This window comes from Numida meleagris, chromosome Z, assembly GCF_002078875.1.
Source record: "Numida meleagris isolate 19003 breed g44 Domestic line chromosome Z, NumMel1.0, whole genome shotgun sequence".
Taxonomy (NCBI): Eukaryota; Metazoa; Chordata; class Aves; order Galliformes; family Numididae; genus Numida; species Numida meleagris.
Genome location: NC_034438.1, coordinates 39052955 through 39077069, shown reverse-complemented (window position 1 = coordinate 39077069; position 24115 = coordinate 39052955). Strand labels below are relative to the sequence as shown.

General features: G+C 40.6%; 1 protein-coding gene across 3 annotated transcripts in view; it reads right to left on the bottom strand.

Moving 5' to 3' along the window:
- TLE4 (transducin like enhancer of split 4) overlaps positions 12192-24115 on the bottom strand; it is a gene marked incomplete at its 5' end in the record, with an annotated part of 96969 nt that continues 85045 nt past the window's right edge. For all 3 annotated transcript variants that reach the window (XM_021380558.1, XM_021380559.1, XM_021380560.1), the window contains 9 exon segments: positions 12192-13983; positions 15572-15648; positions 15999-16149; positions 16732-16879; positions 17857-18104; positions 19173-19422; positions 22800-22876; positions 23064-23257; positions 23555-23687. In XM_021380558.1, coding sequence (XP_021236233.1) covers positions 13876-13983; positions 15572-15648; positions 15999-16149; positions 16732-16879; positions 17857-18104; positions 19173-19422; positions 22800-22876; positions 23064-23257; positions 23555-23687 — 1386 coding nt within the window.

Genomic DNA, 24115 nt, shown 5'->3' with positions numbered 1-24115 from the left:
CGTTGGCATTTTTTGGTGGAGAATGCGGGCAAAATTGAGGCAAAATTAAGGCAAAATTAAGGGCAAAATTCTGCTTTTTTAGCTTTTAGAAAGATGCTAAGATTGCTTTTTAGCTCTTAGAACGAATCTTTCTCTGCTCTCGGAAAGCTTCGTTATCGAAACTGCAGGTGCTGTAACTGCAGACGTGACCTTGAAAAGTCCAGGCGGACTGCCAACACCCTGGGATATTTTGTAAACTTTTGTACACTTTTTGTAAACTTTTTTTTTTTTTTTTGGCTGCTGCTAGCCTGTCTTTGTAAAGAGAAAAGAAAATGTATACAATGTGGCACACAGCTCCAGAGGAAGCTGCTAATTTTGTAGAACTTGGGATTTTAAAATCATCTCCCAGTCTCTCCTTTGAATTCTTGATGCATTTTTTGAATGCTCATTTGATCACGTTGCTAATCTCCTTGAATGCACTACAACTACTCATTTCACTAAGTATCTATTTTTTGAGGAAGCCCTCTCTAAAGCCAGAGGATACTGAGTGGCAGGGAGTGTGGAGAAACTCGGGGGAGACCTAAAAGAGATGGGCATCTCCGGTGTCATGGAACTTTACTCCTGAACACCTGGAAGATCCTGAGAGCCTAAGCGAATATTTGAGACAGGGATGTGATGGCTCTGGTGAATCTGAGGAGGCACAAATCATTTGGGGCCTAGCTTATGCTTATCGGGCCTTATTCAATACTATCCCAGAGAGGGAGAGACAGTTTGAAAACGAGAGACAGAGTTTCCAAACCAAAATACAGGGTCTCCAAACCAAAATACAGGGTCTCCAAACCAAAATACAGGATCTCCAAACCAAAACAGATTGTTTCCAAGCTGAGAGAGAGAGTTTCCCAAATGAAAGGGAGAGTTTTCAAAAGGAAAGGGAAAGTTTACAAAATGAGCGGGACACTCTGCAATCCAAGCTTAACAGTCTTCAATCCGAACTACACGCCCTCCAATCCAACTTTCATGCCATATCAGAAAAGTTGGTCCAAGCCGAGCGTGATAGACAGAGCATAGAAAACAACCAGCCTGATCAACAACAGGAGGCACCACAACTGATTTCAGTTGCCCCTGTAAGAGGACGGAAGGTGAAACGTATATCGCTTCCTCCGGAACAGGAGACAGCAAAGCGAGAAGGTCCAGGGGAGCCACCCCAAAGTCCAGGAGAGGGGCACTCAACAAGATCCTGGTCACCAACACCCAGCAGGGCAACAACAATGGAAAGAGACGTTGAAACCCTTACTACTCGTCCTCTGAAAATGACTGAACTTCGAGTCTTGAGAAAAGACTTTACATGGCACCCAGGTGAATGCATTGTCACCTGGTTACTTCGATGCTGGGACAGTGGGGCCAACAGTGCACTGCTAGACAGTACAGAAGCCCGCCAGCTGGGAAGTATTGCCAGAGACTCAGCAATTGACAGAGATATCAGTAGATGCCAGGATGAGTCCTTCACCCTTTGGAAGCGGATGCTATTAGCCGTGAAGGAAAAATACCCCTTCAAAAACGATCTGATGCCTGAGGCAAAGAAATGGACTGCTATGGAAAAAGGCATCCAATATTTGAGAGAATGCGCTGTAGTGGAAATGTTACATGACCCTGGATTAATTCCTGATGATCCAAACCAGGAACATGATCCTGAGAGAATCAGGTGTACACCAGACATGTGGCGTACATTCACAAGAACTGCACCAGAAAAGTACGCCGGTACATTAGCAGCCATGTATGGCAGAGGGGAAAGAAGACCCCCTATGGGTGAACTGATTTCCAGGCTCCATGGCTTTGAGATACATTTAACCCCTCTGCAAGTTGCCATTGTAAAGGTAACTGAAAGACTGGATAGACTTGAGAGTGATCACGATGATATAATAGAGGAACTGACTTCTTTGCCTCATGACGATAAACCTGATGACAATCAGGATTGTCGAGACACCCTACAGGAGAGGCTGAGCAACTTGTTGTCCTCCCAACTCGCATCATCCAACGTCTCAGCTATTAGAAGAAGAAAACGTTCTCCTGCTCAAGCAAGTGACGACAGTAAGACTATGTCACGCGTTGCATTGTGGCATTTCCTACGTGACCATGGAGAAGACATGAAGAAGTGGCACAAAAAACCTACTCCTGCACTACAAGCACGGGCAACAGAACTGCTAGCCAGATCAATCACCAAGGCGAAATTCTCCGCTCCTGTTGCTGGGGGACGTGACAAAAGCCGTAAGGGCCCTGATCAGAAGAACAAGGGAGGTAACAAGTAGAGGGGCCCTGCCCCCAGTCAGGGGGGGAAAAGGGATAATAGAGTGTATTGGACTGTGTGGATTCGATGGCCTGGCACATCAGAACCACAGCAATATGAGGCACTGGTGGACACAGGTGCACAGTGCACTCTAGTGCCCTCGAGTCACCAAGGGACAGACTCAGTTTACATTTCTGGGGTGACTGGGGGTTCCCAAGAGTTGACTGTGTTAGAGGCCGAAATAAGCCTCACTGGTAAAGACTGGCAAAAACATCCTATTGTAACTGGTCCAGGGGCTCCAAATATACTTGGTATTGATTACCTCAGGAGGGGACATTTCAAGGATCCCAAAGGGTATTGATGGGCCTTTGGAATAGCTGCTGTAGACACAGACAATGTTAAGCAGCTGTCGGTTTTGTCTGGCCTGTCAGAAGATCCCTCTGTGGTGGGGCTGCTAAAAGAAAAAGAGCAACAGGTACCAATTGCCACAAAAACGGTGCACAGACGGCAGTACCGCACCAACAGGGATTCCTTGCTCCCCATTCATAAGTTGATTCGTCAACTAGAGAGCCAGGGAGTGATCAGCAAAACTCACTCACCTTTTAACAGCCCCATATGGCCAGTGCGTAAAGCCAGTGGAGAATGGAGGCTGACGGTAGACTACCGCGGCCTGAATGAAGTCACACCCCCACTGAGTGCTGCCATGCCGGACATGCTAGAACTCCAGTATGAACTGGAGTCAAAAGCAGCCAAGTGGTATGCCACCATTGACATTGCTAATGCCTTCTTTTCCATTCCATTGGCCACAGAATGCAGACCACAGTTTGCTTTCACCTGGAGGGGCATTCAGTACACCTGGAACCGTTTGCCCCAGGGGTGGAAACACAGCCCAACCATTTGCCATGGGCTGATCCAAACTGCACTGGAACAGGGCGGTGCTCCTGAGCACCTACAGTACATTGATGACATTGTTGTGTGGGGTGATACAGCAAAGGAAGTTTTCGAGAAAGGAGAGCAAATAATCCAGATCCTCCTGTGAGCTGGTTTCACTATTAAGCGAAGTAAAGTGAAAGGGCCTGCACAGGAAATTCAGTTCCTAGGTATTAAGTGGCAAGATGGACGTCGCCACATCCCAACGGGTGTGGTCGACAAAATCACTGCTATGTCTCCGCCCACTAAGAAAAAGACGCAATCTTTTCTGGGTGTAGTGGGCTTTTGGAGAATGCACGTTCCAAACTATAGCCTCATTGTGAGCCCCCTTTATCAGGTGACGCGGAAGAAGAATCACTTTACGTGGGGTCCTGAACAGCAGCAGGCTTTTGAGCAGATTAAACAGGAGATAGCCCGTGCCGTGGCCCTGGGGCCAGTACGGACGGGACAGGATGTTAAGAACATCCTCTACACTGCTGCTGGAGAGAAAGGTCCCACTTGGAGTTTGTGGCAAAGAGCCTCAGGAGAGACCCGAGGTCGACCCCTGGGATTCTGGAGTCGAGCCTACAAGGGGTCTGAGGGGCATTACACTCCAACTGAGAAGGAAATCTTAGCCGCGTATGAGGGGGTTCGAGCTGCTTCCGAAGTAATCGGAACTGAAACACAGCTCCTCCTAGCACCTCGACTGCCGGTGCTCAACCGGATGTTTAAGGGAAAGGTTCCCTCCTCCCATCATGCTACTGATGCCACCTGGAGTAAGTGGGTTGCGTTGATTACTCAGCAAGCTCGAATGGGAAACCTCAGTCGTCCAGGAATCTTAGAAGTGATCATGGACTGGCCTGAAGGTAAAAAGTTTGGAACATCACCAGCAGAGGAGGTATCACGTGCCAAAGAGGCCCCACCATACAGTGAATTACCAGAAAATGAAAAGAAATATGCCCTGTTCACAGATGGATCCTGTCGTATTGTAGGGAAGCATTGCAGATGGAAATCCGCGGTGTGGAGCCCTACACGACAAGTTGCAGAGGCCACTGAAGGAAAAGGAGAATCAAGCCAATTTGCAGAGGTAAAGGCTGTCCAGCTGGCCTTAGATGTTGCTGAATGGGAGAGGTGGCCAGTGCTTTATCTCTATACTGACTCATGGATGGTGGCAGATGCCTTATGGGGATGGTTACAGCAGTGGGAACAAAATAACTGGCAACGAAGGGGTAAACCTATTTGGGCTGCTGAACTGTGGAAAGATATTGCTGCCCGAATTAAGAATATGGTTGTGAAGGTGCGTCATGTAGATGCTCATGTGCCCAAGAGTTTGGCTACTGAAGAACAACAAAATAACCAACAGGCAGACCGAGCCTCCAAAATTAAGGTGGCTCAAATGGACTTGGACTGGCAACACAAGGGTGAGTTATTTCTAGCTCGCTGGGCCCATGAGACCTCAGGCCATCAAGGAAGAGATGCAACATACAAGTGGGCTAGAGACCGAGGGGTGGACTTAACTATGGACACTATTGCACAGGTTATTGCACCCAGACTTTTAACACCAGGCTGGGACTACCAGGTGGAAAACATTGACAAGACACTCCTTACCTTTTCACTATTTCTGTGCCACCAATGTGGGGTCAATGGGTGACATCAGCAAGAGAAACCACAGTGCTTCACAATCATTCCGTGTCCCTCCTTCTAAAGAAACCCTTTTGGCAGCATGTGAACAACTGGGCTCAGAAGCATAGTAACCAAGGAGGATTATCAAAACCTGCTCACACGAGCAAGCGTATCATGGGGCACATCCCGAGCAGCAACAAGAAGTAGCCTTCTGTATTTTCAGCAGGGTTCATATGGCATTACTTACTTTTTAGCACATACACTTCCTCTGCTAAGTAGCTGCCTCCCGTCAACCCCGCTAAGGCTGGAGTTCAGCGGTAAATAAAGCTTTCCCTGCCCTCTCCTGCGGCTTGTCAAGTACACTGGACGAAGGTGCCACATAAATGTCACCAGTTATTTTAGGTGATTCCCTAAGGGAAAAGCTGCTATAAAAGATGTCAAGAATAAGTGATACCTCAGAGCTCACAGGAGATACATTATCCTTTTAGTCTCCTCTCATAAGCCATTGCAACAGAGAGATAAGTTTCACAGGAGCTACCAAGCCCAAGTGTGTGTTCTCCTGCAGTATTCTCAATGTGCTGGAGAGCAGAAGGTTCTCCTTGTCTCTTTTTTTGAGTATTTGTTTGAGTACAGCAGCTGCAATCACCCTCATGACTGTTTTCTGCATTAGAAAATTCAGCCATCTACATTTTTCTTTTGGGTATTCCCCTACATACCTGTTGTATTTAAGTATCAAAACAGTTGGGAACCCAATTTCAGCTGCATCAGACTTTTTTTTTTTTTTTTTTGTTTGTTTGTTTCCTAAAGCTAAAAATGGTGCAAGGCCACACAAACTCAGCTCACATTTTCCTACCTTTGCACTTTGGTGATCTATCAAGTCAGTACATGCACACTCACATTTTTCCAGCTGCAGCACTGCCCAGCCAAAGTATATAAATACTTCTGGCAAGATACCTTTTGCTAGGCGTTAAGAAAGGCCTGATCTTGAAGAAGACTGATAAAATTTACCCCGGTGTGGGGTGGCTGCTTGTGTTTTATGTGGAACAGTTTGGCTTTTAATACCATTTTCCTCAACTTTTCCTGATGTGTAAATGAAGGAAGTGAAGGGATCCTCAGTAACCCTTGTCCCCAGGCCACATCTCTCACAGCAGCACACAGAAACCAGCCAGTATGACCGATGACCCCCAGCTACAATCATCTTTCCTCCATTCTGTGCAGCAAAAAATATCTCCCCTCTCTCTCCTCACAGTTACTCTGAGCAGCTTGCAGCTCTCAGCCTGTACAGCTACAGTCCAGCAGACTCTGTTGAGCCCACATGCTCCAGACACAGCCACTGACAGATTGGAGAAGAAGCATGTGCTGAGCCGCCAAGCTCAAAAAAATCCAAACACTTTGGCTTATAACAGAAACCAGATCACTTGTCTGAGCTGATGGAGTAGAAACCCAGCAAGTTTAAGTAGGCTGCAGCACACTGCATTAGAGCTTGAATAATGCACAGTTTTCCTTTTAACTATTGTTTTTAGATAAGCAGTGTCATAATAAATAGACCTAGCAAGAAGCACTCATTTTTCAGCAGCAGTGAAGCACTCCGAGTGAATGTTTTCTGTTTGACAGCCCTTCTCTCCCACTCACTTCACCCACCTTTCTTCACTCCCTCCCTCACACCAAACTTTTTTTTTTTTTCGAAATAAACATCATTTAATTCCATTACCTTTATATATGCAGGTCAAATGCACAGGAAGGACTGGCAGACATCCACTGCCCTCCAGCCATGGACACCCCTCCTTAAATGCCTCACGCTCTATTTTGAAAAGCAGTCTTGACTTTCTCTGCCTCTGGATCGGAAGCTGCGGGACCACCAGCCTTCAGAGGAGCCTCTTCAATTCCAGGCTGTGCTGTTTTCCTCAATTTGCCTTTTGTGCTAGTGTTATTCTTCAGATTTAATACCTTTTCATTCTTGATGAATAAACATTTGTTTCAGATGACATTACTACCTGCCCTCAGCTTGCCAGTTTGCCAGATTGAAAGACCATAAACTCTTCTTGCATGACAGTCCCTACTCCCTCAGTTTTCCAGTTTGCCTTGTAGGCCCTTCTCTCTATCAGCCCCATTTTCAATTAAGTTTCTAAACACAGGTGACCAGACTTGCACTCACTATTCCAGGCAAAGTCTCGCCAGTGCCTTGTATAATGGCAGCAATACTTCCCTCTCTCTGCTCCAAATATCTCTCCCAACGCACTTTAGATTACATTCGCCTTTTTCAAAGCTGTCTCCCCCTGGCATGTCCAGCCCAGCAGGACTCCCTGCTCCTTCTCCTTCTCCTCCCCATTTTTAGCTGATAAGCACCTGTGAAACTTGGTAAAGCAAAGGGTCAGCAAGACAGAGGGCTGCTCCTGCTGCATCTCTTTAAGACTGCTCAGAGGAAGAAAGAGGCATAAATGAGTCTGTAGCAGTTGTGACAGCAGTTGCTCTAGCCAGCCAAATCCTGTGAACACTTCCCACTTCCATTTGCTGAGCAGCCCCCAAGATCCAGACCAAGCCACAAACCAGAACATCTCTTCAGGTTTGGGACATTTCTCAGTGGGGAAGGAAGGCGTGAGAAAACAGCAGCAAAGTCACACGCACACAAACACGCACACAGACGCATGAGATACGACACAGTGAAGTTATTTTGTGTGTTAGAGGTCTGAATGAAATAAGCTGATTTCCAAAGGAGATGGGAATTCCTAAAATCAGGCAAAATGCGTGTGAGGAAATGAGAACATAATGTTAATGCTGCTTTGCAAAATCACTGTACACATTCAGGAGGTTCTGCAGTAAAACAAGCAGAATTTTCTGCATGCCATTGCTTCATGTGTTCCAAAGAGAAAGCCCCGTTACCATCGTCATTCTTTCAACCTCATTACTTCTCATAAGAAAGCCGTGCCATCCTCATATTTTAAAATGAATGTAAATTGGACTTCATACCTAATACCTCAATGCCAGGCTGAAACACATGGAAGTCTATTAACTTCATACCATGTATTTTAGAATTTTCTTCCTCCACTCCATTAACAGCTTCCAGCCACTGGGCAGAAGACTGACAGTCTATAAAGCAGCAGTGCAACTGCCTTGTTTGCACACTCACTGTGCTCGATAAGGCCTTGAAACACTTGATTCCCCAGACGTCATCCTTGTTCTTTTCTCAGCATAAAATGTCTCCTTATATTTCAATTCAGCTGTGACAAATTTTTATAAATGAAGGATACCTAGTATCTAGACAGTGATTTTCGAGGGGAAGAATGTAACAATGCTTTCCTCAGGGCTCACGCAAGTCATCACACAAGCAGCCAGGAGGCAGAGCAGAAGTGGGGCTCCACCTAACACCTCCAACTGTGGCCCCAGAGCCTGACCCCTTAGAAAGTACCACTCAGCATCAAATCAACACTGAGTGACAGTAAAAAAGCCAAGCCAGAATTGCTGAAACCCATCACAATTCCCCTAAGATCCACCAGACAGATGTCCAAATGCATTCAAACATATCACAAAAAATGCAGGTTTCTGTTGCTCAGGAAATGAGGTAGCATCTTTGATTATCAGGTCATGCTGACTTTTTTTTTTTTTTTAATGTCAATAGCACTGTCTCAAGCCTGGTTTGTAAAAGCCCTGTTGTCTCTTTTCATTTATACCATTACTGTGGATTGAGCCACAGCACATTTGTTATAAAATTCTTCATGAATGTTGGTAACAAAACCAAGACAGCTACTCTTCTAAGCACTAACACGGGGTATTTTTAAAAAGAGATATGACTGAGAGATAAAGATTAGCTTTAAATTCCTCCACCCCTTCCTTTATCTGAATATGAAAAGAAGATGTAATACAGATGCTTGCCTTGATATGACATTAAAAGACAATTTGGGTCAATATAATTACTGTAGAACAGCATATACATATATTACCTTTAAATATTTGTATTTACTGATTTTACCTTTCAGATGCATTTTAGCATTCTAAGGTATTCAGCTTAGTCCAAGCCATGGATGCAGAAGTAACTACTAGACAGTCCCTCACCTTTTGTGTATATTATGCACGCAATATCATAGGCTAATTCTCCCAAAACAAGAAAAAATGTATTTCTGCAACATTTTAGAACACATCCATGTGACTCAAAGTGACCCCCAGAAGAGCTTCTTTGCACTTGATGGCAGGTTTATGGACATGTTGTATATGTCAGCCTACACCATTTTTAATAATAAAAAAAGACACAATAATACTGTTTCCTTGTAACCGAGACAGAAAATCATTTGCTAAGAGTAAGAACATTTATTGGTTTTGACATAAAAATTCCTTGCTGTGAGGTGGAAACACTGTACTCCAAATACCGGAAGAAACGTGAAATCTCGAGGGCTATGTTCAGTAACTCTTGGTTCAAAACCAGATGCGACAGGTACATTATTTAAGAGCTTGTCAGAGGTGATCTTGTACAGCACACTACCCCAGGATTCACCTCCTGCTATGCCTGGGAAGGGGACTCTCATATAAATACATGGCTGCATGTCAAGCCCACGCTGCCCCAACTATTTCATCACCACCATGGTCACTACAAAACATTGATAAGAAAAGGTCTTTGTTACGAAATGCAACTACTTCTCACGCAGACCCCATGTAACAGCAGTTCTTCAGCTGAGCTTCTTCAGCACACGTTTGCTCTGAAAAATTCAAACATTTCTTACAGCAGCCATGCTTGACATTCTTAAACATTAGATCAATACTTTGCTGTATTCGGTGTTAATTTGGTGCCCGAAAGACATAGCAAATTCAATGCAAACAAGAAACAGTTGCAGACCAAGCTACTGCTTTGAATTTCCTGATTTCTGCACGTGCAAAAATCTGATGTTGTTTTACACAATAATAATTTGCTTTTCATTCTTTCAGAGCACAAATCCTTGAGTAGAAGCTAGCCACGTTAGGATTTCAGTGGCGGTGATCACAAACAAACATGCTAGTAGAACAGAGGAGGCTCAAATATCCAAACTGTTAAAAACAAAACAAAGCTCCACAAAACATCAGTAACAAAAAAAAAAAAAAAAAAAAAAAAAAAAAAAAAAAAAANAAAAAAAAAAAAAAAAAAAAAAAAAAAAAAAAAAAAAAAAAAAAAAAAATGCCAACAAAATAGTCTGATTAGGTTCTGTAGCAATGAGCCAGAATTTCATCTGCAAGAATTGTGGGAGCACTGCTACCTTTAGCACCCAAACATTTGCTTGCACAAAGGATCTGCTCTATGTTTCAGAAGAGGGTACTCCAGATATACGTAGATCTGCAAAGGTGCCTTCTTGTTCCCACCAACCTTTCAGGAAGAAGAAAGAATTTTCTATGTTTTGAGTGCCAGAGTGAAAACAAACATAAAAAACTTGTCTGAACTATTCAAGTATAGACCTACATTTGCTCATAATCACATCTGTTTTTATTTATATATACAGACACACACATATAATGTAGCTGAGTAGATTAGAAAGGAGAGAAATAACACTTTGTCTAAGAGCTTGCATGAGAAACGTCATTTGAAATTTTCAGAAAATACCATTTTGATGGAAAGTACTTCCACCAAACACGTCTATACTGGCCAGTGAGAAAAGACAGAAAGATTAGAAAGAAATGTCTTTCCTAATGCATCACTGCACCGAACAGAATTTGTGAGGAGAAAAAGAATAAGGAGAAAGCAATGCCTGTAACTTGACTATGGAGAATGCAGGCCACAAGTTTGTAGTACAAAAAACATTTGTGACAAAACATTCCTGCACAAAATCCCGCTCTGCAGCAGCAAGAGGTACTCAAGAATGAAAAAGGAACGTGACCTTATGTGTGCTTAACTGAAAAACAGAAAGTAACTCTACCACCTCTCACTTATGCTGAACCCTGAAAGGGAGAAAAATCAGGATGACTACTTGTCTAACTGTGATAATCCTAGATTAAAGCACTTAATTCCTATACTGTTTACAAGCCATTAATACAAATATTAATAAGCAGATATATGGCAGGTTGCTTTAAAACTGTATTACTTCATCTTTAAAACTAACTCTGGTACAAATTCAAGATATGCAATGCTTTATTCTTTTTCAAGGCAGGCTTTATTTTAAGAGTTTAACTTCTTATGCCTGAACTATTACACAATAACACAACATCCTCTGCAAACGTTAAGTAGCTGCTTTTCCTTTTTTTAGTAAATGGAGTACACCTGTCGCCTTTAAAATATTCGAATGGTAAAATAAAAGTTGTCTCCTATATAATATTTGTAACAGGTAAATTGCATCTCTTCAGACAAGACTAACAATTAACAGAAAGCATCTGTACAGAATTTATCTTTACAAAGCATTATTGTACTAAGTAGCAGAGAATCTCCATTTGAGTGAAAACTCACATCATTTTGGGGGACATCTGGAAAACTCCACTGCTAACTGCCACAAATCTGAGAGCTCAGAGGGACAAGTAACAGCATTTCCCTCCACACTCTTCTCCACTGACAAGTATCCCAGTCACTCTCTGTGCAGATAAATGACCTAATCAGCTTAAGCCTTGTTTTATAATTTCAGAAAAACAAAAAATTCTCAGCATGGGGTTTATGAAACAGCAGTTAGCATAGACTGGACCTCACAGAATGACAGGATTACACCTCTTGGAGTTTGTAACATGCACATCACTTTTCACATACAGACTATGGGAGAAATATTCAATTCCAATATCCTCTTAGATATTTTCCATTTCCATTTCTCCCATTACGACTAGCACAACTTTCTCTCGACTGAACGGTGTATAACATTTCTCCTAGTCCACTTTACTTTCCTTACCCTAATACTTCCCAATGTTCACTTTTATCTGCATCCTAACTTGAGTTAACCAAAAACCTACTGCAGTCAAGAGAAGTCTTTGCATGCGTAGGAGGAGGTTTCATCCTCTGATGACGAAATCCAGGTGTGGTATTCCAGTATATCATCCCTCACCCATACATATGCTGCTGAGTTCTGCAAACTTCAACAGGCCTGGGAACTGGAGTTACTCTGAATTTCTCTCTCATGGAGGTATGGAATAACGTAAAGCTTTGTATCAGATGAGAAACTAACCAAATGGGAAGTGGCAAATTCTTAGGTGACATGGCTGAAGTCTTGGGGCCTTCAAGAGTTGATGCCTCCAAGAGTTGAGAGCCACTGCAGTCAGCAACCTGAGAAATTACAGATTAATTAATTTTGTTGACTGGGAAAAACTTGGTGAAAAATGACACTGCGTATGAGTGACAGCACGTATCTGCACTGGCATGCCCTCTGAACATCTGTTCCCTTTACAAGCAGCATTCTGCATACCTAAGTGAGATTACTGTACACAAAAGAACAAGAGAGGGAAGAAAGACTTAGAAAAATACATATTAGAAGTTAATTATGTTTAATGCTTAAAAGTCTGAATGCACAAACAATAATCTACCATTATAGAAGTACTGGTGGTCAATACAATGCATTAGAACTATGTACAATGACACAGTTTAGTATCAAAATCTTTCTACAATGTAGAATATTACGAAACTGTTAATGACATCAAACACTAAGCACTTAAGACACCATTTTTTGCTACCACATTTGGAACTTCGATGAACAGTCCATTTTAACTTGCAGCATCAATCCATTTCTAGTATGAAATTAAGTAATTTTCTACTTATACAATAAGATTTATCTACACGGGTCTTTTGATTTTGATCCATAGCAGCAAAGGCACTGTACATCAGCAGATCCACAGACTTAAAGATTTTTTTTAAAGCATTCAAAAAAAAAAAAGTCACAGATCATAGTTTAACAGCAACAACAACAACAAAAAAAGATAACATGTCTCTGGCACAATGGCTCAGTCTATGTCCATTTTAGGGACATCCAATTGAGACTTGGATTGAACTGCTGGCAAACAAAACAAGTCCTTTTCCCAAGTGAGAATTCATTCCTTTTTGTATGTCAGAATGAGTGCTCTTGTAAATCCTACCTCGGAGGTCATTGCTTTTGTAGTTTGTATATTGGTAGGCATCCATTTTTATTTCAGTGCAGTTTCCAAAGAACATATCAAATATTTTTCATAATCTCTTGTAATTGAAAAATTGCCCAAAGACACATATCCCCATTTTCAAGGAAACATTGCAAAAGTTTCCAGAAGTAACAAAGGTGATTCTTTGAGGCAACTTATTGTACTCTCTACAATATAACAAAGAGAGGTGTTTATATTAAAAAACCTAGCTTGACACCAAAATGCTTTATGTTCATCAACAGAAAAGCATTGAGAACAAATCTGTACACAGGATGCTATATTAACATTGCAAATATATAAATTAGCACATTCTTACTTAAAGTGAATTTAATTTAGATGTGAACTGAATTTGCCATTCATCACAGGCATGTATGTAGATTACTGGCTACAGTTTGCAATTTCCTAAGTTTCCAAGACTGTCTAAAATAGTTAAGTTACAGCATCTTCCCACCAAATAATTATACTGTAATAACACTTAGAGGTCTTATCCAAGAACAGGACTAAAAAATATAACAAAGGTTTTTTTTTTTTTTTTTTTTTTTTTTTTTAATAAAAAAGGTTTTTTTTTTTTTTTTTTTTTTTTTTTTTAAATAGAAACTACAAGCCTATTTAGTGTAGCTTTCACTATCTCTTGAACATCCTTCTCCAAAATCCCCAATTTATCCACTAGCAAAAACACAAAGTATTCAATGCACCTTTTAAACTAAAGCCGGGCCAGACAGCTTTATTTAGTCAGTTCATTGTTAGAAAGCCTTCTTTACACAAAATAAATACATTACAGCTATAATACATAATTGAAGAGTCAAGTTCACTATTAAGTATGCTTATTCAATCTCCTCCCAAATAGCTATCTGACAGTTTGGTATCACAAATTCTTAATGAGCATTCACAAATGAACAGCACTTTAAGAAGGTAAAAATAAATTCCACAACTGCGATGAGCATTTAAGTTCTTAGTTTAGAAAAGAAAAAAAAAAGAAAAAAAAAAAAAGAAATACAGCAAAGTGCTAGGAGAAGGAGTTCTGCCTGCATTTACATTTGTCTCTAATAAATAACTTCATAGACTGTAGCCTTCTTGTCCCCAGAGCCAGTGACAATGTACTTGTCATCCACAGAGATATCACAGCTAAGCACGGATGAGGATTCTTTGGACTACAAGAAAAAGAGAAAAACAGGAGAATTACATATTTTCAATCCCCCAAACCAAAAGGGCTTGAAGATTAATCAGAAAAGTTTATAGACAGGGAATACACAGAAAGCTCACTTAAATACCAGCACTACAGGTTTGACTCTGAAGGGAAAGGGTGACAGCTTTGCTACAAGACTTTCTCTAAATTTGTTTCAACTTAAGCTCTATGGCAACACAAAAGGGCAGCAGAAAGGGAAGGAAATGTTTTATTTAATGCTACAGACCTGGAGATAATCTATCAATCCACCAAAAACAAGCAGTCCCTTGTATATCCTCTACAAGCCATGAGCACTTATTAATATTTTATACATTAGCCTTTGTATAAAAATAAAGCAAAAGAGATCTTGTTCTTCCCTCCTTTTCTCGTTTTAATCTTTATGGAGAAATACAACAAATCTGTACTACCTACAGGTACAAAACAATTCCACAGAAGTAATAATACCTCATCTCAGTATTTGCCCAACAATGAAAATAAAAACTCCCACACAAACAAACTTACATTATCAGCAAGGATTCAAATATAAAAAAGACACTGCGGTGTAATAGGAAGGTGAATGGAAGACAGTATGCAACAGGACACATTAGTTTTGTGCCTTTCCCAGCTGTTCTGACTTTATTCAGATGATGTGTATGAATTGCCATACTTTACCTGCTCTTTTAGTGCATTTAGTGTTTCCTGTACATATATATGCCAGCATCTTCTTTTCTGCCTGTCTCTGCAAGAGCTATTTTTGCAAAGAAAGATCTACTGTGCTGCAGAAGTTTCTTTCTCTATCCCTTATTAAGAAAGCAGGAATGGGAGTAACAGTTTCAAGCAAGCTCCTTGAAAGACAACTCAGACTTTTGGTGGGAAGTCATTCCAGAACTGAATACTATTACACTACTAAAACTCAGAGCTCAGATTTCTCATGCCAAGACAAGTGTGCTGCTGTTCTGGAAGACAGAACCATTAAGGTATCAGTATAGGCTGACCATTTAAGCAGGAACACCAGCTTACTTAATTAAAATAATTCCCAGCATAGAAGTACCAGTAGGTGAAAGCACATGCTGAAAATCCTGCTTTTCTTTAATGGCACTGAAGTGCTATTAAAACCAGACATAGGGATTAAAAACTGCTGAAAGGTTACAATTTCCAACTCCATCCAACAGGATCCCTGCATTAGGATGCAGTCTTCAGGTCATCAGTGTGCCTGTCCAATCCACTGAATTTATGCCTCTCATCCAAGAAAAACACATGCTGAATATGACTTTCACTAGTTCAGCTACAAGCAGGACCTTCTGTGAATGCTAATCTAACATGACTCGAGTTATGCCCAAGAAGGTTAAAAGGAAAGACAGTGAAAACAACTTCAGAATAAATGGTTACTTTATTTTAAGAGATAAATTACTAAAATGTTAGAAAGGACAGAAGTATGTCTCTTTAATTACAGAATATAGCAATTAGCCGGGAACTTCCATTTAAAAACTCCTTAAGCTAACGACAGACTGTGAGATGTGCAGCTCTACTGCACTGTAATGTAATGTGGAAAATAGCTTTTAGGAGATTATTACCTGGAATATACTGGCTCCATAAGGTGTTCTCCAGGCATTAAGAAGATTATCTTTTCCAGTGCTTACAAACCATTTTCCTGCAACAGATTGTTTAAAGGTTATTGTTGCATTCTCTTTTCAAGGAATGCACCCCAAGCAACAGATCAGTCATAAGAACAACACATTCGCATGTTCATGAAAAAAAAAAATCAAAAGAATAGTCATATTTTAAACCAGTAACACTAAGAGGTTTGGTGACAACACAGGGAGCTTCCACAAAAAAAAAAAAAAAGTCATGGGGAATTTTTTAATGGTTTTAATGCTTAACTTCAACATCCAATTCTTAAATATCTCTAATTTCATCTTCATTCAAAATCATTCAGGGATTCTTGAAAGAATTTCACAGGAAAGAAGGAAAGAAAATACTAGCCTGGAAGTATTTGCTTACCACAATGAGCAAATTTGAGTGACAACACACAGCTTTCATGAAGATGTAGCTGATACTTGTCTGGTTTAGTAACGTGCAGCACCTCGACGTTACTGTTCTCCATTCCTACTGCCAACCATTCACCAGTTGGACAATAGCCCAGTGAGAAGATCTGGAATTAGCACAGCACATGCTTCAGTCAGTCAGGAATGAGCTCCAGATATTCCAAACTGACTTCTTGCTATACTGTTAACACTATGGAAAAACACATTGTAGTCTGCTACAGTTTTAAAAACATGATAATCCAGTTACTATAGTAATCAAGATCAATTAGTTCATGTAAACAAAGCTCAATTAAAACTGTAACAGAAAAGCACTGAATCGAGCTATAAAAGTTAATGTCCTAACTTATCTGACAGCATTTAAAAATATTTTTGTAAAATATTTTTGAACACGGATCTACAGGAATGGGAACAGATTGCACTCAGGAACACTTTAATCTGGCAATTCTTTTATAAAAAGGATTCTCCACTGCTTTCATGGGAGAAGTACTAATCTGTCAAACAGACATAATCCAGAAAGATGCTTAGCTGGCACACAGGAAAAAAAAAAAGAGCATGAGGCTAAGTGAAAAATAATGTGGAGTATTTTTGAGTCTGTTTTTTTCATTATTATTATTATTTATTTTATAGAAAGGGGTTGTTTTAGAAAACCACAATTTTTTCTGAACATGCTGAAGCTCCAAAGATTGAACCTGTGATGTGAAGTCATGTTGCTGTAGCTGTCTCCCTTCTCTGAGGTCCCAGGATCTGACTGTATTGTCCAAGCCTCCTGTCCAAAGCTTGGTGCCATCATTAGAAATGTCAATGCAGCTGGCTCCATCAGTGTGACCCTGAAATTGTCTGAAAATATCAAAAGAAGATTCACACATTCCCATATTGGAAAGAATCAGTTCTGATCATGTACTCAAAACAATTCCTTTTTCTTTCAGTCTCTGACACCCTGTCATTAAAGACAGGAATAAGGTAAATTTCCATGGAAATCTAAGATTAATCTAAACTCTGGGATGACCATATGAGTTTTGTGATGAATTGATGATGCAATTAATCAGGCCATACAGCCAAGTGTTAATTTGATTTTGAGAAGCATTCTTCATGAATTAGGTATTCTGAGGATCTTTGTTGCTGACTATGTAATACCCACATTTTGACTGGAAATATAGCATGCTCTTGGAAGAATGTTGCGTGACTGTCAAAATTTGTTTGCTTTCAGAAGAATCTGAAGGACACAATTTTTTTTTAAAGCCGTCCAAATGGGAGCATCACAGGGTAGAAGTGTGCCTTTGTGTGCAATATTTAAACAGCACATTTTATAATAACATGCATACAGTGCAGTGTATGGAGAAGGTCTGTGCAAGTGGCTCCTAACTATCTTACTAGCCATTAGCATTGAACATCAACCCCAACTCCTAAGAAGCTGAGGCATGCAATACAGTGATTTACACATACTTGTACCTGAGACATATTTGTAGACATATTTGTTGGATCACTGATTAAAGAGACTGGAGTGTGAGCACAGTGTAATGCATGGAAACAAAGAAATCCATCTGTTCAAAGAACCTGCAGCAGTTTCAACACCAACTGATCTTAAGCAATTAACAGTTATGGAACTGTTTGGCAGGCTTGGAATTATGAAACTCTCAAAACCCACAAACAATTAGATTTTTGTCAAAGTATTACCACAGTTATTGCCTAGCAATGAAATAGCGGGAGTAGCTATGCTGACACCACAAAGAAAAGAGTGCATTTATGCAGAAGAGCATGTAAGGCTATGTCTAATTAATTCTTCACAACCCGGTGATATGGTTCTGTTGACCTACCTTACCAAAGTCTGGTTATGCAGATCCCACACTGCGATATTCCCATCACTACAGCAAGAGAAGCAGACCTTGGAATCAGGGCTGATCGCTAGGGCATAGCAAGCTGGAGCAGAAGATGTCAGCTCTGCTTTAATGCGTGGAGTCGGAGCTGCCAGGTCCCAAATGGATAACGTGCTGGCTTCTCCACCAACAATCAGGGTGCGGCCGTCAGGGAGCAATCTGCAGGAACGGATGTAGTTATCTCTGTTCTGTGGAGACAGAAGCCATCAAGAGATTACTCATGAGGAAAGGAAAACAGCATTAACATGAGAGCAGAAATCCATAAAAGAATTGTATTCCCTCCTGGTTTTAATGAGCCATTTATACTTATGACAATGATAAAGTATATTAATGCCAGAAAATTACATGACATTAGGGAAGTACTTAAACTTGATCTACAAAATTCAGTAGTGAGAGATATTTAATCTTAATTAGCATCAAAATGCAAAGACCTGAACTCAACTCCAAACAATTCAAGACAGCTGTATTCAACAGCTTGTGTAGAAAGTTACATTTTCATATGCTGTTTATTTCAGCACATTAACCTCTCGGCATGGGAGAGTACCAAATTTCCTGCACATCCCCCTGCTCTGCTCCAGTGAGACTTGCTGCCACCGTCTAGGAGATGTCAGAGAAAAATATTTGGGCAATTTTCTTCATTTGTGTAGCGATTTGTGTAGCAATTCATTATATGTCTACATGCACTGCACTGTTCTCATTTTATTGCCTTTGTAACAAGAAGCAACATCTTACCAAGAACTGGTAAATGACATGAGAAAAACTGCTAACAATGGTTCATCTTGTTAGCACATTCAAATAATTTGTGAATAACACTCAGGGATATTTTTAATTGTCACATTAAGACAGGGCAATGCATTCACACACGTACACAGACACATAATACATGACAATCTTCTAATATTCTCTGAGAATACAGCTGCAAGACAGCAATTTTTAGCATGATGGGATATCAAGCTTTAACATTGCCAACAAATGTCAAAGTTTATAAACAATATCTGCTGTACTGTCTTTGATCTTTCCCCCTACCAAAACAATTTTAGGATATTAAAGATGTTTTGATTCACTGGGGGGAAAACAACACAAGTACTACAAGGAACATACAAACTGCATTCTAAAAGAAACAACAACATTACAAATAAAATATCAAGCTTTGATAGCACTCAAATAACCACTGTTTTTTGTACCTTAACAGTATCATTTCAGTCTTAACACAACCTGCTATCTCCTTTGACCATCATAAGCTGCCATTCACCTACCAGGCAGTCGAGCTGAGAGACAGGGCTCTTGTTGCCAGGGTGGCTGATATCCCAGACTTTGACGCACCCCTTGCCACCCGTGTACACATGTCTTGTGGGGTTGCTGATGGTAACTGCACACACAACTTCCCCGTGGTTCAGAGTGTTGATCTGACGGGCATGGCGAGGGATTCCTGGACCGATGAGGGCGTCGGGAGGGAAAGGAACAGGCTGCATCTGCCCATCTGCACTTACATGAAATGAGTATGCTCTAAAGGGGGAAAAACAGGGGTGAGAGGACAAACACTGACTAAGTTTTTCTTCAAGCCTATTTCAGAAAACAGAACTATATATATGTTTCCACTACAGGCATTCAGATTGCTCACTTAGCTCCTTTTAAAGCTTTTTTTCTATAATGTAAAAGAGAAATTATTTAGATATCTAATAATAATTATCATCTAATAATGATAATAAGGATTTCAAAGCACAGACATCGTTACTCATAATGTGATGAGACAAGGACCACCTATCAATCGAATTGCTTTCTGGTGTGATACATAATACAACAATGCATGGGGACACCACTGGGAAGGAAGACCAGTGGGAAGGGAGGACAGGTCAGGGCCCACTGGAAGACAGAAACAGCTAGCCAGCTGCAGCAGAATCCTGGGGGCAACTGAGTGCCAGGGGACATTTGGTTGCACCCATACTAGCTCAAACATGTGGACTTCAGCCGGATCACTGCCTAGCTGCCTCAGACACACCACAAGTCTCATTCAGCTCAAAGGAAACTGCAGAGCACAGTGCATTACTGGAGCAGTGAAATCACCACCAGGAAGGGGTTAAGCCCTCAGGTATGCTTGCTTACATCTGACATGACAGGCCAGCAAAAATGCATTGGGATTTTCTTCCTTCTTTTGAGCTTGCTTTCTTTTTCCTTTTTCTCTTTTTTTGTGAAGCGGACACAACAACTACAAATCCCAATTCCTCTTGCCAGAATTAGGACTCTCACTGTGAAAGAATGTGTTGTGTGACTGCCAGTTATGCCACCTGTGAATAACCTATCAACAGCTTCATCTCAAAATATTTTCCAAGGAGAACAGTTAAGTTGTGAAACTGTCTTGTTCTTAGATGCTTCTTGACACATCACATCTATTACAAGAGCATGAACATCATAAGAGGGTTCACCTACATACACAAAGGTAAACTTAACAGAAAGCTTTTATTTCTTTAGACTTAAAACACCACAGAAGTCCTGATAAAAACAAACAAACAAAAACCCAAAACACTGTAACAATGGTGAGGATGAGAACAGCTCACAAAAAAAAATCATTTTATGGTACTACTTAGAAAGCTCATTTCTTTAATTGTTACTTGAAAGTCGAAGAAGGCAGGCTTCAGAATTCAACTACTGAATTTGTTATTTAAGATTCATAGTATATTAACATCAGAACAGTAATTTTCAGCAGGATAAAATGCAATTGCATTTTCACCTCTCTGCCCTATTCCCAAAGCTTTACAAATTCTTTTCATCCTGCTCTCCCTTTCTTGTTCTGGCAGGTCTGAGTGACACATCATATCATCATTCTCCAGTTTTTGACATTAAACACATTCAGGAAAGAGTAGGACAGATTTCTGTGGCTCTCAGAAGCAGCAAACTGCCAGGATGAGTAGAATCTTGGTTTCAATTATCACCACAGAAATTTGAAATCACTTCCTCATTATTTCCTTAATTCTTGTTTGCTACAGTAAAGTACTGAAAATAAAGAACCTAACTCACTAACAAAACAAGTGGAACTTCATTATCATTTTTTCCAATTTCTGTATAAACTTTCAGTCATTCTGTGCAGTGCCACGCTGAATACTTTCTACATGTTTTCATCATCCAGAGAGATTCTTGCCGGGCTTATGAAATACACAGAGAACAAATTTGAGCAATTACAGAAATAAAGCTTAGTTCTGGAGCAATTAATAATTACATTATTCTCACTCCATCCATTATTCCCATCAGCACTTGTGATTAAACTGTTCCTTTTTAATTGTTCTTAAACACTGAGAAATTCACACTGCGTGTTACTTAAGTAACTAAACAGTATCTGACACTACAAATAACTATAAACACCTGGTAGCTTTTTTCTTCTTTTCAGATTACCTATTTTTTCTATTTATGTACTGAACTATCCTTAGCTTTGTGAGATATATCCAAAGGGAAAAGAGAATTATTAGTAGCTAGATCCCTAACACACCACCTTAAGGGGTACATTTCAACTAACTGCTCCATTTCAACTAACACTCAACAGTGCAGAGTTTCAGAACTTTTGTCTTAAAGGAAAAGAAAATTAGAAAGCAGCAGTCCTGAATGACAGCTATGAAAAATACTGTACTTAAAAATTAAGAAAAGACCATCATTCTAAAGGAATCACAGATTTCAAACTCAGATTCTAAGGCTGACAAATATCTAAATTCAATTGTAAATTAAAACAGCCATCAGTACATCAGTAACCATTCAAAAACCTTTCCGATACAATACAACTTGAACTGATTTGACTTCAGATTTCCCCACCACCACCAAATGCGAGATGCGAGCAGCAAGGTCTGCACAATTCATGTTTCTCAGACCAGACAAGCAAAGCCTAACACAGCTGGCCACCCTTCCTGGGGCCAGCTCTGCCATGGATGAACTTGAACTGTGCAAACATCTGAACGTTACACCTAGAAATTTCTAAGTTTCCACTGCATATGTAAGATGAAAATCTGCACCCCGCAGAAATTCTTAATGTACACAGTTGATCTGGAAGCTGCTGCACATCAATTTTCAAACTCGCAAAAACCTATCAGGGTAGAGCAACTGGCAGAAAGTCAACTGAGGTGAACACTAGTGTATGCAGTCTAAGAGAGTTGGATGAGGTTTACGAATTCAGTTCTAAGTTTGTACAAAAGTAGTATCACACAGGAGGTGGAACTGGGGACCCTCACATAAAACCCAGATCAATATCGTTTGCATCAATGCTTTATTTTTCTCCTCTCTAACTCAAGAGGGATGTGAGCACAGAGCTCTTCATATCTATGTAATTCTTTTTCTGAGGCTCACAACAAGTGATGTGTGGTAGAGCAGGTCACCTTTTACGGTCAGTTCCATCAAGGATGAATTTGAACATTATGATACAATAATTCTTTCCAGTATTTTCAATCAAACAAAACATTTCAGTGTTCCTTTCTCTGCACACTGCTGCCTATAGCAGCTGGTAAGTTTGCAAGTAATTGCAAGGCTTTTGTGAACAAAGAAATCATTTTTTAAACTGAAAAGCAGAGTACAGTGGAGAAGGAAAGTCAAGATCCCACTCCAATTTGTATTTCTATGTAAGACCAACTAGTCAGATTCAGCATGTAAGATCCCGAAGCTCAGCTTCTTTCTCTATTTGTCTCCTTTTCTCTACTCCACCCAATACTTGCCAGTTGCTATTAGTCTTCAAAACAAATTTGGAAATACAACTTTAAGATTAAACAGAGTTTCTCCTTCCTTTGCCAAACAGCTATATTTATTGTAATTCACACAACAATTTTCAATAGCTAAGGGCAATTCCAATCAACAAGGGAACACAACTTCAACAGATGAATAATTTGTAAAGTTGAATGCTTGATACTCACGGTTTTCCTCCTGGGATGCCTGTGAGATTGGGAGGGATGCCTGGGACTCGCATGTGATGATGTGGATCAAAACCAACCTACAGTTTTCCCCAGGCAAAACACAAAGGTATATTAAAGATGGTGACAGGCAAAAGAAGACAGTTTATTCACTTTCTCCATAGCATACTTCCTGAATTACAAAGGCTGAACTAGATTTAACCCCACAGGTCTTACATTTGCTATGAATTACTCTCAACACCAAACACGTTAGCAGCTAACACTTACCACTGGAGATCTCCCGTAAGCTGCAGCCGCTGCAGCTGCTGCAGCCGCTGCACTCATTTGAGGGGAAATATTGTGCAGACCAGCATAGGCAGCTCCAGGGCTGGTCAGCTCTCCATTCATGCCAGCATGTGGCACAATGCCAAATGGAGTTGGATAGGGACATGGCACTGCCATAGGTGTCCTTAAACCTGAAGCTATTGAAGGAAAAAAGAGGGGAGTCACACAGCCATCCCAGACCCATCAGACAAAATGAGTTTCTCAAACAGAATAGTACATATACTGATATAACACAGCATATTTACATGTATATATCTATGCATCTATATATCTATATATATTGATACATATATGCTGTTCTAAAGTGCTGAAGAGCCAACTCAGCATCCAGTTTAAGTAGTGGTAAATTCTGCCTTGCCACTGTACAATGAAAGGAAACAGGTTTTGGGATGAATGGAAGCATCTTCTCACTGCTAGGGCAGTTCATCACTCACCTAGTGGGTCCACACCTGGAGGTTTGCCAGGCACAGGCCTCAGTCCAGGAGTGGAGTTGCTGCCTGGAGTTGGTGCGTCAGTCCGTGGAGTTGGGGTATTTGATTTAGATACAGGAGTAGTAGATTTCTCATTCTAATCATCAGAAAGGAAAAGGGAAAACAGTGCATTAGTTGTTTTACTTTTTTGACTAGTTGCTGGAAAGCAAGTGAAGACAACAAGAACATGTCTGATCAGTGCAATCTAGCTTTTGGGTTTGGGTTTCAAAAGTCACTGGCAATGAAAAACCAAAGAGACACTGAAGAAGATAGAATGGCTTTGTGAATTAACTACAGCCTTCACAGCTTTCACTGGCCAGGGCATCTGTGTGATACTGAACGAGGTCAATGACCGAAGATTGCTGTGGTTTGGCAGTTATATTGGTTGCACATGTTAAATCCATCCAGTAGTCACAGACCTGTTCATATTACAAGCTTCTTGGGGAGCCACTGCCATATAGATAAGAAGAGCAGAAAAAAACCACAACTGACCAACAACTCACACACAGATGTGGTGCTGGTAAC